This window comes from Dipodomys spectabilis, unplaced genomic scaffold (genome assembly GCF_019054845.1).
Source record: "Dipodomys spectabilis isolate Male_0828 unplaced genomic scaffold, ASM1905484v1 ptg000096l, whole genome shotgun sequence".
Taxonomy (NCBI): Eukaryota; Metazoa; Chordata; class Mammalia; order Rodentia; family Heteromyidae; genus Dipodomys; species Dipodomys spectabilis.
In genome coordinates, this window is record NW_024870773.1 from 32,613,989 (window position 1) to 32,631,297 (window position 17,309).

The window sequence follows — 17,309 nt, forward strand, 5'->3', positions numbered from 1 at the left end:
AAAATCCACACTATAATCACAATATTCAATGTACAAAAATAAGTGAAAATGGAACCAGGTAACTTGAGGAGATGAGTGAGGATTTGACAGATGGGAAAAAACTGATGGAAGGGGTAACACTGACCAAGATGCTTTGCACTCATAAGCTATAATCTTGAATTGAAACTCTTTTGCATAGCTAAAGATAACTTTTTTAAAAGAAATTAAGTAAAAAATTATATTGATATAAAACATCTTTATATAAGATCATATGACCATAAAAATCAGATTACAAGTAATAATGACTAGCAAATAATAGTAGGGAATATGAATCCTACTATATACTGTTCTTCTTGGGGACAATCTGAATCAACACTTCCTACTTAAGTGACCACTTGTGCCAATATTCTACATTATACTCCAATAAGTTTAAGCTAAATTCTTTCTATGAATGTGCTAATTCTGATTTGAGTAATGTTTCCCACATGAGGACAAAAGGAAACTTTTGTTGGAAAATAGAACAAATAACTATACCTATTCAGCTCATCAACTGCATGTATATTGGCTTTATTCTCTATTAAAAATTCTGCCATTTGCTCTTTGTTTTCCTTTAGAGCAAGCAAAAGTGGTGTGAAGCCATCCTGTGGAAATCAAAAACAAAAATAAGTTATAACACATGAAATTCCTTATTTCTCCACTTAATCAGCTACAAACACATAGAGAGGAAATACACATTCACACACACCGTCCCCTCTCTTTGAATGCCACAAACTTGAACATGTACAAGATAAACACAATCAGTTTAGAACAAAATTACTCAGTATATATTCCAAAAATATGTCCCATCTTGAAGTACCATGCCCCTTAGAGAGATTTCATGAACATATATTTGGGAACTATAGAACTGTACATTCTAAGCCTACCATTAGAGAAATTGTGATAATATTGCTTAGTCTCTGCCCAACGACACATTTTTTTTATTGTGAGAATACCATACAGCAGAGTTACAATTACATGGGCAAGATAACAAGTACATTTCTTATCAAGCATTGTTGCCTCCTCATTGTTTCCCCTTTCCATCCCTTCCCATACTCCTCCCCTCCTCTCACCTGATCCTCTCCCCCACTCCCCACCAAAGTTGTTAAATTCGTTTTTTGATATAAAAATTTGTACATCTCATTGTTGCAATGGGTCCACCTGTATCCCTAGTTAAATGATTTTTTTTCCCTTCCCCTCCACAAATTATACCAACATCAAAAAGAGTGAAAGTATGGGTTATACTGTGGAGGAGGGACATACAAAGCAACAAAGAAATCATCTTATAAATATGTTAGAAATGATTGCATGAAAGGAAAACAAAAAACAAAAAAACATTTGAATACTTATCTTGGGGTTCATTCCCCTAACATCAACTTATCTGACCTTTTCTTCTTGACTCAGGCATATACTAGTTATTGCAAATAAGGGAAACCATGGGACCTATGTTTCTTTGGGCCTGGCTTACTTCACTTAATATAATTTTTTCCAAGTCTGAACATTTCCTAACAAATGGGGCAATGACATTCTTTCTGATGGAGGCATAGAATTCCATTGTGTATGTATACCACATTTTCTTGATCCATTCATCTACTGAGGGGCATCTGGGTTGGTCCCATATCTTACCTATGGTAAATAATGCTGCAATAAACATAGTCATGCTGGTAGCTTTAGTATGGTCTTGTTTGTGATCATTTGGGTAAATGCCCAAAAGTGGGATTGCCAGGTCATAGGGGAGCTCTATGTGGAGTCTTTTGAGGAACCTCCATACTGCTTTCCAAAGTGGTTGAACAAGTTTACACTCCCACCAACAATGCAGTAAGGTTCCCTTCTGTCCACATCCCCTCCAGCATCTGTTGTTATTAGAGTTCTTGATTATATCTGACGACACTTTTACAGCAAAAATACCCTTTTTAAGATGTGTTGTTTAATGGACACAGTGAAAAAAAACTTTCCATAAGACTCTTATTTTTATAGTGGCATGACTCAGATTCCCATGCTAGGTTCTGCTTCTTCCCACAGGTCACTAAGGAAATTGGATTGAAGTTAAAAGACATAGTATTCAAATGGACGTTGACATTTTTATTACTCTCTTTAAGTAGTTGTACAAAGGAGTTGCCATTGAACAAATCAGTTTATGAATACAATGAATCTTAATGTCATCCCTTCCAACATTCTCACCCATCCCTCCTATCCCTACCCTTCCCTCACTCTCTGAGATATGTATTGGACTCCTGACTACATTTCACTCCCCCTTCTCCTCTTCATTCATCTACTTGTTACCCTTGACTCCATCATTTTGAATACCTGCTTCCTGGTGATTTATTTTCCTAAAATTTGAATTTGCCATTTTAAGGAATTATAATTGAATTTTCCCTTGAATCTGCCATATTTCAGTTAAACCCTTTGTATACATTTGCATACCACCTAACATATTTACTAAAGATTTTTCATGTCTGTTGGATATCTCAACAAAAGTTTATCCTCATTTTATATAGATAATTCTATGACCTTGAAAATTCTGTGAGGTCATTTTTCTTCTAGTTCCAGGTTAGTCACCAAGGTTTTATTTTTCAGAAAAAATCTATGTGAGAAATAAAACTGAAGCAGTTTATCAGTAAAAATTTTATGCTAATGAATATGAATAATTTTACAGAGAAACTAAAACTGAGTCACTGGCCCTGAGAATCTACCTATGATTAACCTACTAAGGCTATGGAAATACAAAGTCCAGATTTATGCTGAAGCCTCCAGACATTTAAATGGAGATTGTTTATGGAAGCAAACTATGTTCTCAACAATAGGCCACATTTAGTGGGATTTTATGCTCTTGTGTGATCCCATATGGTTAGGGATAATGGAAGGATTTGTATGTGAAATCGTTCCTTTTGTTAATATCATGTTTTACAAAGAGTATCAGACCATAAAACTTTTTTTAAAGACTCAAGATAATTACTTCAAGACAACTACTTTTCCAATACTTATTAATATCTCTTTAATTACCCACTATTAATTTGTAAATTCAAAGAATACCTGAGATTACTGATAAAAACTAGTTCTTTTATCTGACACCAAAATGTTTTATTAGAGATATGAAAATGCAAAATTGCTGAGATTTTCCACCCAGCTACAATACTGCTAATATTTATGAAAGAACTGATAAATGTCCACGCATATAAAAATACAGTATGCAGAACCTACATAGTGCAGTACATGTGTAAAATGTATGGTACCCAAACATCATGATAGGGAATTTATTTCAGGGCACAAACAGCATACACAAAGGCATTAGGCTTTTTAATTTTTAAAAAAACTATTTATCTATATTTTATGGTAAAGTGATATACAGAGGAGTTACAGTTACATAAGGAAGGGAGTACAATCCTTGTCGAACATTGGTACCCCCTCCTCCCTCCAAGTGCTGGTGGTTCATACCTGTAATCCTAGCTACTCAGGAGGATGAGATCTGAGAATTACAGTTTGAAAACAATTCAGGCAGGAAAGTCAGTGACATTCTTAACTCCACTAAACAACCAAAAGAAAAGGTCAGAAGTGGGGCTGTGACTCAAGTGGTAGAGTACAAGCCTTAAGGGATTAAAACATCTCAGGGACAGTGTCCAGACACTGAGTTCAAGCCCCAGGACCAGCACACAAAACAATAAAATCATTTCAGTCTCATGCCTCATCCACAGAGCCAAACCTTCCTCACTTGACAATTTGGACAAAAGGAGAAAATGAAAATTCACCGTTGCTTGGTGAGCATGACATTTAAGTTCTCCACTTAGGGAAAATAACTAGTAATGGACCAAGAAATTCAAATTACAACTTGATTTCATTTTCCAAAAGAACAGAGTAATTCTCACCTCTTCAACTATCTATCTATCTATATATCTATATCTATATATGTATATAAATATATAGATATATATATAAATATATACATATTTATATATGATTATAAATATATATAGATATATATAAATATATAGATATAGATATTTGGTCCGGTCATGGGGCCTGAACTCTGGGCCTGGGCGCTGTCCCTCAGCTCTTCAGCTCAAGGCTAGCACTCTACCACTTGAGCTACAGCACCACTTCCGGCTTTTTTTTTCTTTTTGCTTATGTGGTGCTGAGGAATTGAACCCAGGGCCTCATGCATGCAAGGCAAGCGCTCTACCACTTAGCCACCTTCCCAGCTCGACTATATTTTTAAGAACACACTTTAAACAACTGTATAAGTAGCTATTCCTACCAGAAAAGGATAATATGAAAGAGAAACCTTTGATCTTTCCTTCTGGTTTCCAAATAGTCAGCATCTACTCACTTCGATTTAGAATTCTTCAGATTCTACATAATTTCATCTCTAGGCAACTTTGTAACTTCAACATAATTTTCTTTACCAAATTAAGAAATACTATCCCCAAATTGAGCCGCATCTTTTCTAACACATAAAATTTTTGAAAGAATTTAAATAAAAACTGTTTGGGGTATTTTCCCTCAATTACGTACTTTCAAATCAGCCTGTGTAATTTGTAATTGCTTTCTCTCTACAAGTTTTTATGCTTCAGTCTCACCTCCAAGAGAAAATTCACTTTGACAAAACTTTTCAACAGCAACAAAGTTTCCAAATTATTTTGTTTGACTAGGAAGAAAAAGCTCATTTCCAAGTAAAATTTTACCTGCACACTCTGAAACTTCTATGACAGTATCATCATTTGAAATAAACTCTTTGAAGACTGAATTCTTTAAACATTTTCTTTCACTTTTAGCTTCCATATGTGGGAAATAAGTTAGGTTTACCCTACCTTGGTTTGCAATTCAATACTTGCATTGTATGCAAGCAGTTTGGCAGCTATTGGCACATTGTCAGTGTAGATGGTATAATGGATGGCAGTGTTGCCGCTGGCATCCCTCACATTTGGATCAGCACCATATTTGAGTAGGAGAGTCACACATTCCTCATGCTGACATTGTGAGGCCTGTTGGTATCACAGCAAGAGACAACTCATCAATTCCAGGCATTCAAGGTAAACATTCCACAGATTACATCAATTAGTTGTTTTTCAATGTGGTCAATTTGTTTTCATTTTATGCGTTTTTATCAGGGAAGAGAGACATTGAGACAGCCAAAAATAAAGATGCTCTTGCCTCAGTTTCCAAAATGTTGGCATTACAGGTATAAAGAACCATTTCTAGCTATTACTTTTAACTACTTAAATCAAATCCATGTCCTGATGAAATGGTTTACCACTAGTTACCTTAATCAGAGCTGTGCTGTTGTCACTGTCTCGAATATTAACCTCACACTTCTTTTCTATGAGAAGAACCACAATATTTGGATGCCCATAAGCACATGCATAATGCAGAGCAGTCCTGTGAAATGAGAAATTCTATGAAAGAGAATAGCCAAATTATATAGGTAGTTTTAAACATTAAATAGCATGTAATTAATTTTTCAGAAGAAAGATTAGGTTATTTGATTGCATTTGTTTTAATATTTTTAAGCAAATGGATCTATAACCACAATTCCTTGCAGGGGTGAATTTCTTTTTACAAAATGAAGTATAGGCTTTAGATATGATATTTGGATCCTATTTTAAACTCTATTATCAACTTGTTATTGCTTAGCCTATCTATGAAATCAATAACCTAGAGATTTCTCATTTATGTAATGAAGAGTAGTTTAATACAGACCATCACACACAGTGATTCCTCAGTGAGAATTTAGGCAGAATAGTTACAACACTGTACACATGTCTGCTCATTACTTATTAGAAATTATAATTATTACTATTCCACTAACAAACGTAACCTCTTTCTTAAATGAAATAACACAATAATATTTATTCTGTAGATAAGTTTTCAAGGACTATATATTTTGATAAATCTAAGTTTTATAAGTCAAGATATTTGCAATTGGTCTTGGTCTCCATTTGGCCTTGGTCTCAAGATCTTCCCACTTCAGTGGTGCCCAGCGTAAGATGCTTTTTCTCACAGATAATAGTTTAATTGTACGAACAGTTTCATTGTTTTATTTCCCTGTTCGCATATCAAATATTTGGATCACTCATAAAATGATGTTGTTCATTGTAGTCTGCCTGATGCTAGGATAAACTTGAAAAGAGGTTCATAGCTTGAGAAGAAAAGGACCAGTCAATTTTATTATCATCTACCAGCAGAAGTCTGCTAAGAAAATGTCTTTAGGAACTCCAAGGTTGTCAACAAATCCTCCTACCAAAATTGTTTGCTGATCCAGAAGTCACTAAATTACTTTTCAGAACTAGCTCATGAAAGAAGCAGCCCATTGGCAGTAAGGGAAATCTACTGAGAAGTAAAAATGGCACTCTCAGATAACTTAGTGTGAATTTTGTTGGTGTGAATTTTTTTTCAATCAAAGAGAAAAACATCGAACCATCATTCATTTCAAAAATTCCTAAGTAAAGAATATGTATAGGGGTATATATAATATATATACATAGTGATCTAAAATGGATATTAGATTACATATGATAAATTTTTAGCTCTGAAATTGATATATCATGGAAAATATTTGTCCATTAAGTAGTTATTTGCAATAATATAATGATTTTTATTGTTTAAAATGATAAAATTCTGCATATTCTTTGTGTTAGCAATATAGACAAAAGATAGTTAAGGGAAAATAGACAATATTGACATAGGATAGAGAGGGAAAAACAGCAGACAAGAATTCAGGAACTGCTTAAAGTTGCTTAAGTATTTTTGCTTTTACATGTCCTTACAAGTTGTAATTTTTACAAAAAAAATATTTTTTAAAGGAGAAAATAGTTTTCTTCTTTCACCTTATCCTCTTGCTAAAATAATTCGTATGCTTGGGATGTGGCTGAAAGGAAAATCTTAAATAAATTTATTTGAAAAAACAAACACTAGGTAAAAGTATTTCCTTTAGCATTAAACTTGTTTTTTTAAAAAAAAGACCTAGCTGTAGTCCTAGTTGCTCAGAAGACTGTGGTGGGAAGCATGGCCTGGACACTAAAGTACATGAGACACTGATCTCCAATTAATTACCAAAAAGATGAAAGTGTAGTTACAGTTCAACTGATAGAGCCCTAGCCTTGATCAAAAAAGCTCAGAGACTGTGCCCAGGCTTTGAGTTCAAGCCCCAGGACCAGACCAAAAAAAAAAAAAGGGAAACTGAAAAGAAACTTATCTCAAGAATTAACTTTTGTCTAAAACAATGTGTATCTACACTTTTCTTGAAGGGGTGCCTTAATAATAAGGTTCCAAAATTTAATGAATGGGTTGAATTACTAAAAAATAAACAGACTAATTGTATTAACTGCAGTTAAAGTAAAGAAAGAATATATATGGGGTGGGGGAGAGAGAGGATACTATACTGAAGTGAAATGGAGTAAAATCACACAGCTACATTTTCACCATAAATACCTGATATCATTGCACATGTTAGATGTGACCACCCTCGTATCTGGGTTGTGTACTGTCTTGCCTTTGCTATACTAATAATGCTTTTCTTGGTCTCTGTCTCTATGTGTCCTTAAATTCTTTCTTGTGACAAGATCACTAAATTAGGATACTCAAGGACAAGACAGAGGCCTCCTCTACGTTGGAGATCTCCTCATTAGAGACTCACTGGTTCCTGATCAGGCAACAAAACTACTTTTAAATAACCACCACAGAACACTGGAGGGGGGTTATTTTAGTGGATTTAGAAATAAGCCAACATTTTGTTTCTGTTGTGTTTCTCGGAAGAATGGCTTGTCGCCTAGACCTTCTCAAGGTGTGCAGGGCCCAAGGGCTGAGGAGCCTGTGGTACAAACAAAGCCCAGCATCCTCAGTGAACTCAGAGCTCTCCTCTTCCGAGCCTCCCCTGGCCTCCTGTTCCCCCATGCGGCCGAGCCTTGCCCTCACTCCCAGGCCCTCTGACCTGTTCTTCTTGTCTCTGGCATTCACGTCGTTTTTCCCACCTAAGAGCTTCCTCTGCACTTTGCCTACGTCGCCCTGGCTTGCAGCCTTGTGGATCTTTCCTGACGCTTTGTATCTGGAGAGGTATCTGGCAGAGTCAAAGCTCTCGGCATTCGCGTTCTCACTGGCACAGCACAGGACGCTCCTGCGCGGGCCGGCGGAGGACCCACAGCAATTCTGGTGCTCACTTCTCAAGACGAAGTTTGTCTTCATGGCTGTGGCTGGTGGCCTCACCTGAACCTCCCCTGCCTCCTCCCTCGCCCTTGCCCTGTGGCCACCTGCTGAAGCAAACACAGCACTTTGTAAGTGAGTCAACCAAGTCTCCACAGTTGGCCAAGAAGGCAAGTCCACTGGTCAACTGGAGGAAAGGTCCTCGTTGCCAAGCAATGATGATAAGCACAGATGCGTGCGTGCGTGCGTGCGTGCGTGCATGAGTGAGCGTGTTCATGCCACGTGGAAACTGGAAAACAAGAGGGCTTTGCCTGCACATGTAGAGCCTGCTTGTTAAATCTCAGTTCTTCAGTAGACCTGTGTTCCCTTGACTACAACGTCCTTCTGGACATGTGGAGGAAGTCAGGATGCCTGGAACCTCTTCCCTCATCCTAAGATCTTCATGGTAGAAGCTCCCCAGCTCACAGGCCTCTCCTTCCCCCTGGGCTTGTCTCTACCTCCCAAAGGCAATGCTAGGGCTTTCAAGTGAGCTATCCAACTATTCCACACAGTCCCTCCCAACAGAGTAGTTGGGGATTTCATGTCTGACAAGGGAAAATACTCGTTCTCAAGTAACATTAGTGAACAAAATGGGCTTGGGCACATGTGTATGTCCCTTTAACAGGAATGATAACCTGTGGTCAAGATGATCACTGCAGATGTGCAGGACATGCCTTTCAAATTTTACTTCCTGAGCAGATATTCATCCAATTCCAATGTCAAGTATCAGTGGGAATGCAATGAATGTCTGGATTCTTTGCTAAAGGCAGACAGGTTTCTGTGCAAAAAGAAAAAAAAAATCTTTATACACAACCCCGTATCTGAGGGTGCTGCAGGCTTTGATATCAAAAATGTTCTCTTGGATCCTCAAATTTGTCCATAAGCCATTTACTTATCATTCGCCTTACACATCCCAGGGCTGGGAAGACTACGTCCACCTGTGCATTCAAGCATGCCTCCTACCATTCCCGTTGGCCGGCTTTTTCTTTATGTTTACCTTTATTATATTCTCTTACATCTATAATGAATATACAATTAACTGTGGTGTATATGTGGAACAGTATTTAGATTTTTTTAAATTATCCATTTACTTCTTCATTTTTTCTCATTAAATTAAAATGTCTAAGTGTCATTCTGAATCTCAGCACCCCAGCCTAAGTAAAATGATCTTCACATGGGAACAACTTGTTGTGTTCTTCCTCAGAAGCTGGTAGGCTCTAGTAGTAGCAATGCCTTAACCCAGTACAGTAACATTTACAACACTATAGACCCACTCTTTTTTTTTTTTTTTTTTTTTTTGCCAGTCCTGGGGCTTGAACTCAGGGCCTGGGCACTGTCCTTGAGCTTCTATTGCTCAAGGCTAAAACTCTACCACTTGAGCCACAGCACCACTTCTGACTTTTTCTGTGCACGTGGTACTGAGGAATCAAACCCAGGGCTTCATGCATGCTAGGCAAGCACTCTACCACTAAGCCATATTCCCAGCACCTAGGCCTACTCTTGGAGTAGTGTCTACTGCCTCTTTTTACTTCCTTGTTTTGTTTGCATTCTCCTTTGCTCTCCTAATTTCTTTCCCAGTTCCATGCTCCAAAAAACTTTGCTCTTTCTTTGCACAGGATCCTCACACTGCTGAGTCATAATATTCAGCAAACTGACTCCAAGTGGTATTGATATTCCTCCACCATTGTTCTTTCTGCTAATGATTGCTTTTGCTATTCAGGGTCTTTATTGTTCCATATGAATTTTTGGATTGCTTCTTCTATTTCCTCGAAGAATGAGGATAGGATAATGATGGGTATTGCATTGAATTTGTAGATAGCCTTTGGCAGTATTGCCATTTTCACGATGTTATTCCTTCCAATCCAGGAGCATGGGAGGTTTTTCCACTTGCTTAGTTCTGCTTTAATTTCCTTTTTCAGGTTATTGAAATTTTCATCATAGAAGTCCTCTACTTCTTTAGTTAATTCCTAGGTATTCTATTTTTTGTGGGATTATTTGAAGGGGAGTTTTTCCTGATTTCAGCCATGCTCTTCTCGTTGTTGGTATACAGAAAAGCCATTGACTTTTGAGGGTTAATTTTATACCCTGCTACTTTGCCAAAATTTTGAATCAGCTCTAGTAATTTGGGAGTGGAGTTCATGGGATTCTTTAAATACAAGATCATGCCATCTGGAAAGAGGAAGAATTTTATTTCATCTTTCCCTATTTGGATTCCTTTTATGTTTGCATCTTTTTTTATTGCTGTAGCTAGGCATTCTAATAATAAATTGAAGAGAAGTGGAGAGAGTGGACATCCTTGTCTCATTCCTGAATTTAGAGGAAATGGCTTTAGCTTTTTGCCATTAAGTATAATGCTAGCTGTAGGCTTGTCATACACAACCTTTATTATATTGAGGAATGTTGCATGGATTCTCAGAGCCTTCATCATAAAGGGGTGTTGGATCTTGTCATATGCTTTTTCTGCATCTATTGAGATAACAATGTGGTTCTTATCCTTGCTCTTGTTGATGTGGTGACTTATATTTGATTGATTTGCATATATTGAACCAGCTTTGCATCTCTGAAATGAATCCTGTTTGATCATGGTGTATGATTTTTTGATGAATTCTTCAAGTCGATTGGTCAAAATTTTGTTGAGAAATTTTGCATTGATGTTCATCAAAGAAATGGGTCTATAGTTCTCTTTCTTTGGAGAGTCACTGCCTGGTTTGAGGATGAGGGTTATGATGGCTTCATAGAAAGAGTTTGGTAGTGAACTTTCACTTTCAATCTCACCGAAGAATTGGAGGAGTATTGCTGTGAGTTCTGCTTTGAAGCCCTTGTAGAATTCTGCTGTAAATCCATCTGGTCCTGGGGTTTTCTTGGGTGGAAGATCTCTTATTGCTGTTTCTATTTTGATGCTTATATGGGTCTGTTAAGTTGGTTTAAATCATCTTGGTTTAGTTTTGTCATGTGAATATTTGCTAGAAAATCATCCATTTCTTCAGATTCTCAAACATATTGGCATAAAAGTTTGAGATGTATTCCCTTATATGTTCTGAATCTTGGTTGTTTCTGTGGTGATATTTCCATTCTCATCTCTGAGTTTGAGTGTGTTCTCTTCTTTTTCTAATGAGATTTTCTAATAGTCTGTCAGTTTTGTTAATTTTTTTGAAGAACCAACTCTTAGTTTTGTTGATTCTTTCTATAGTTTTTGTTTGGATTCTAATTCATTTAATTCTGATTTAATTTTAATTATTTGTTTCTGTCTACTGGATTGGGGTTTAGCTTGTTGCTCTTTTTCAAGGAGTTTCAGGTGACTCATTAAATTGGTTTCAGAGCTCTCCAATTTGTTAATGTAGGAACTCACAGCTATAAACTTGTCTCTGAGTACTGCATTTGTGGTGCTCCAGAAGAGCTGGTTATTTGTGTGTTCATTTTTGTTAAATTTCATAAACAGTTGAATTTCCTTTCTAATAGTTTCCATGAGCCACTGATGGTTCAACAGCCTCCATGTGTTACAGGATTGTCTTGGGTGGTTTTTATGTTGAATTCTAATTTTATTCCCTTGTGGTATGAGAGACTTCAGGACATAATTTCAATGTTTCTGAATTTGGATAAATTTGCTTTATGACCTAAAATGTGGTCTATTGGAGAATGTTCTGTGTGCTCCTGAGAAGAACATGTATTCTGATGCTGCTGGGTGAAATATTCAGTAGATGTCTGTCTAGTTGTTCTATGTAGTAGTTTAGATCTAAGTTTTCTCTGCTGAGTTTTTGCTAGGTTGATCTATCTAGTGGGGATAGTGGTGTGTTAAAGTCCCCAACAATTAATGTCTTTGGATCTATGTGAGATTTGAGGGAAAGTAGTGTTTCTTGGATAAATTTGGATGCTTCATTATTTGGTGAATAGATACTTAGAATGTAATATCCTCCTGAAGGAAGGATCCCTTAATTAGTATGTAATGACCTTCTGTATCTCTTCTAATTTTAATTTAAGGTCTATTTTATCTGATATTAGGATTGCAACTCCTGCCTGTTTATGGGGGCCATTTGCTTGGTAGATTTTATTCCAGACTTCCACTTTCAGAATGTTTGTTTTTGTGAGCAAAGTGTGTCTCTTAAAGGCAGCAGATAGAAGGTCTTGCTTTGTGATCCACACTAGACAGTCTATGTCGCTTAATCAGGGACCTAAGTCCACTAATATTGAGAGTTAGGACTGAAAGGTGTTTGGAAGTTCCTGCCATGTTATCCTCCTTTTGGGGGGCTGTCCCAACTGGATTCTTCCTATGATTCTTGGATTCTCTATTTGAGAGCTGTTTCTTGGCCTTTATTGTGCTCTTGTTGTTTTTCTATGTGTAGGACATCTTTAAGTATCTTTTGTAGGGCTGATTTGGTGGAGATATTTTGTTTCAGTTTTTCTTTACTATAAAAGATTTTTATTTGAAGGAGAGTTTATCTAGATACAATATTCTTGGTTGATAGTTGATAGTCTTTAGAGTATGGCATACATAATTCCAGGCTCTTCTTGCTTTAATTGTCTCTGTTGAGAAATCTGAAGTTATTCTAATTGGTTTCTCTTTATAGGTGATTGATCTTTTCTCCTTGACAGCTTTAAGGATCCTTTCCTTGGTCTGAATTGATCCTGTTCAGGTTATAATGTGACAGTGGGATGTCCTGTTCTGGTTTTGTCTATTTGAGGTTTTAAAGGCTTCTTGTATCTGAATAGGCCTATCTTTCTGAATGTTTGGGAAATTCTCTGCTAGGATCCCATTAAATAAAGTTCCTAGACCATTAACTTCTGCCTCTAGGTGCTCCTGTTCACCCATTATCCTCAGATTAGGTCTTTTGATGATGTCTTCTAAATGTTGAATAGATCTATCATATTTTTTTGATTTGTCTTCAATAGTTGTCTCTTCTTACTCCATAAAATCTAGGCTATCTTCAATCCCAGAGATTCGATCTTCTGCGTGGTTTAACTACTCTCAAGACTTTCTTTGTTTTTTATTTCCTTTCCTTCCAATTGGTCAGCTTTGATGGCTTCAAATTTTTTGTTGGAGCTTTGTTTTAGATCTTGAATGGACTTCTTCCTTAATTTGGTTTTGTTTTATTCTCAAATCCTTTAGTTGATTAATTTTGGTTTCATTGGACTCCCTTCCCTTCTGTTGGGCTTCATTCAGCATTCTCTTTGTGTCCTCCCTGGATTCCTCCAGCTTTCTCTTTGTAGATTCCATGAATGCCTCTATTAATCTTTGTTTATTCCCATCCCACTCACACAATTGCTCTATGAATCTTTGGTTAGCCTCCTCACACTCAAGAAATTCCTGTATTAATCTTTAGTTAGCCTCATCACATTCACAGATTTCCCTATCATACGCACACAGAGTCCTTTACAGGCTTTCAGTCTTTTCATTCAACACATTTACCAGTGGTATTTGTAGAGCATTTTGGGAACTCTCTCTGGATTATTCATAAACTGCTCTGTGGCCTGATTATCATGAGTGGGAGTTGAAATACCTGGACTTGCCATTTTTCTTGTGTTTCTCCAGCTTGTCCTGCCCATTTGGGTATGAAAGCAATACCAATTCCATGCTAGAACACTATTTTAAGGCAATCATCAACCATAGCTCTGCAGTTGCCCAGACTGTTTGACTCAGTTAAAATGAGTACAAATACAATCTAGTTCTACAGATACAACGTAGTCCAACAACAGCTAGGGATCAATGGACTAAAAACTTCAAAGATGGAGTCAGCAGACCAGAAATTAATAAGTTTAGGGAGATAAATAAGATTAGAGGAATGTAGGGAGGGAAAAGGAGAGAGGGAATATAACCAAGACCTAAATTCAGAGCAAGCAGAGGGATAGAAGGAAAGGAGAAGAGAGATAAAGAAAAAGGAAAAGTGAAAAATAAAAAATTTAAAATGAAACTTAAAAACTTATACAAGTATAAAGAAATAATGCTACAATTAAAGGAGTTAAGGCTGAGAGTTTGTGAATTGAGTGACTGATGTCTGAATTAAGTATGTACACAATGAAGGATAATGCCTACAATTAAGAAACAAAAAGGACCAAAGGGAAAAAGTTAAAAGAGAATTTTTTAAAAAGTAGAAAATGATGAAACAAATAGAAAACAATTTTTAAAGAAAAAAATTTTAAAATTAGAAAAAAGAGTTCTTTGATTTTTTTTTTTGGGGGGATGGGGGATTTGTGTCTCCCCAGTCTCTTGATGGAGTCTCTAGTTTGTTTGAGGTGTTTGGTTTTCCTGTGGCTTGATCGGTTTCTTAAATCAGTTTGAACAGGCAGAAAGAACCTCTGCCTTACCAGGGACTTTATGACCCTCCTCCCAGGCTAGTTCAGTAGGAGGGTGATCTGCTTTGAATGTCACAAAAGAAGGAGATGGCTGTTTCCTCTAGCTTGGAGTTGCTGTGATGGGGCTAGGTTGTGGGTAGCATTGAGGCCTGTGAGCAAGCCATAGCTTTTCCCTGATGGGCTAGCTCCTGAAACACTCACAGAGCCCAGCCTGGAGACATTCTCAGAATTTATGTGTTTTTTTTTTAATTGTGAAAATACAGTACAGAAGGGTTACAATTTACCCCTGTTTTCACAGAATTTATGTTTACTGAGATTCCAATTGTTTTTCTTTTCCCTTCCAGCAGCTCAGTCTGCTGCCCAAGTTACAGTGGGGTGGGGCAGCCTCCGGCTCTGTTTACCCAGTGGAAAAAGTCACTCCTCCATGAGCAGAGTTTTCTCTGCCTTGGAAGCACACCTTTCTGCTGGGGTGGTGCTGAGCCTTGCAGATCAGGATCTTTTGACCTGTTGAATGGCTCCTTTCGAAGGCCTGAGTTAATGGTGCTAGCTGCTCTGGCCAGGTCTTTGTCAGTGTACAGTTGGGGGAGGGGAGGGGTTACCTTCCCACCATATCTTGTGTGGTCCTCATGCTTTTCCCTTGGTTTCTGGATCATACACAGTCTGCGACTGTCTGTGGTCAGCAACATGGCATTTTCTGTTCCTTCAGTTCTTGCTGGTGGTGAGTAGAATCTGCTTGCACACCACCTCTGGTGCCTTTGCCCATGCTCTCTCTCTTGGTATGGAGGCTGCTGCAGCAGCCACTGGTGACACCACCACAGAAACCAGCACGTGCTCGAATCTGTCTCCTTAACCAAGCTGCCTCTCTGGCCAAACTCTCTATACCATGATGGCATACTTGGTATGATTGTCTAGCCTTAGACTTTTCACTTGCACACTAAAACTGCTTTCTATGCAAGAGCTTGTTTAGCCCCCAGCATCTCCTTTGCCAGCTTCCTCTGGATTCCTTTAAAAATGTTTTGACACAACCTGTCACTAACCTCATTGTTTCCTTGAGGAAGTATTGTTTTCATTGTAGTTGATGCTATTTAGTGTGTGAATGCATGGTCAGACTTACATTGCTGTGCCATTTGGAGATATTTTCAAACAGCACATAAAAGCACTCAACAATAAAAAAGAAATATACAAAATTTTTACATGAGTTGGAATGAATTATTACAGAATTCAATCTTAAATTTTCTGCTTGGTTTCCAATGCTTATAATTGCATTGCTCCTTGATCATCTCTTTCTCAATCTGAAACTCTTGTGCTTAAGTCTGCTTTTCATTGGAAGGCAAAAAATTATAACACCATAGTCCAGAGAAATTGGTATAAAAGATGTATGTAGGCATAAACTACTTTTACTTACCATGCCAGAGATTTGTACCAATTGGTCTACAACTCGTTTATGAAAACAAGAAAACGAGTGGGTCACAAAAGCTAAGAGAACCAGCTAACCCAGGACTCACCTGCTTCTTCTTTAATCTATTAATAATTTTAAGAGTTAACTGAAATAACAACAAACTGAAAACTCCATTGCACAAGGTGCACTAAGAAACTGAATGAGCTTGGAATTAGATTCTCTACCATCAAGGATCCCAATAAAAATGCAGCCAGGTGAAAGTTTTACTTCAGTCTCATGAGATCCTGAGTAGAGGACACAGAAAATCTAAAGCCAGTTCTTTGACCCAGAGAATGTTTGATATTTGAGGTCTCAGAAACCTAATCTGCTAGGAAAAGATACTGCCAGAAAAGTGAATGCTGAACATCTATGTAACTTACTGAAAACGTGTGCTTTTCTTTGTAATTTCACAAAACATACTCTTCTCAATTTTATTTAACTCTATACTTGCATTGAGAAAAAGGAAATAAAAATTTAGGAATTGGAATAAACAAAATTATTGTTATTTATAGTGGCTTACATTATTTTGGGCTTTATATATAGAAAATGAAAAATAAGTTGTAGATAAAATATTCAAAGAGGTGGGCGCCAGTGGCTCACACCTGTAATCCTAACTAGTCAGGAAGCTGAGATCTGCAGATGACAGCTCATAGCCAGCCTGGGCAGGAAAATCCATGAGGCTCTTATCTCCAATAAACTACTCTGAAAAAGCCATAAGTGGCACTGTGGCTCAAGTGGGAGAGTGCTAGCCTTGAGCAAAAGAAGCTCAGGGACAGAGCCCAGGTCCAGAGTTTAAGTGACAGGACTGGGAAAAAAATTCAAATGAAAAATATAAGGATTTTCAGAGGGGGAAGTGGGGCCAGGGCATGGAGGAGACAAAGGAAGAGAAGAAGGGAGAAAGAATACCGTCAAAAATCAAATTCATAGCTGGCCCGAGTGGCTCATGCCTGTAATCCTAGCTATTTAGGAGGCTGTGGGTCATGGTTTGCAGCCTGCCCAGGCAGGAAAGTCTGTGAAACTCTTTATCTACATCCAATAAACTACTCAGAAAAAGGCAGAAGTAGTGCTGTGACTCAAGTGGTAGAGTGCTAGCCTTGAGCACAAAGAAGCTTAGGAACAGCACCCAGGCCCTGGGACTTGCAAACAAAAAAATTCAATGCATATCCCACAAAATTAAGGAAAGGGAAGGAAGAGGTGGGTTAAGAGAGGTAGGTCAGAATGTTGAAAGGGGTGATATTGATCAAGATAACACTGTATTTATAAACTACTGTTTTGAATGGCAACTCATTTGTACAACTAGTTAAAAACTTAATAACTTTGCACAATTATTTAGCTGGTCATATTTCTGCTAATGTAACCAAAATACCTGAATTAATCATTTTTAATGAAGGATAAA

The 17,309-nt window shown here is 37.4% G+C and overlaps 1 protein-coding gene across 1 annotated transcript in view; it reads right to left on the reverse strand.

Annotated features, from left to right (window-relative positions):
- Positions 1-15,368, reverse strand: part of Potea (POTE ankyrin domain family member A) — a 35,840-nt gene extending 20,472 nt beyond the window's left edge. The window contains exons 1-5 of the mRNA XM_042685904.1: positions 14,933-15,368; positions 7,918-8,255; positions 5,274-5,405; positions 4,821-4,994; positions 514-620 (exon numbers count right to left, since the gene is read on the reverse strand). Coding sequence (XP_042541838.1) covers positions 514-620; positions 4,821-4,994; positions 5,274-5,405; positions 7,918-8,255; positions 14,933-15,368 — 1,187 coding nt within the window. The remainder of the gene's footprint in view (positions 1-513; positions 621-4,820; positions 4,995-5,273; positions 5,406-7,917; positions 8,256-14,932) is intronic.
- Between the last annotated feature and the right edge of the window lie 1,941 nt (positions 15,369-17,309).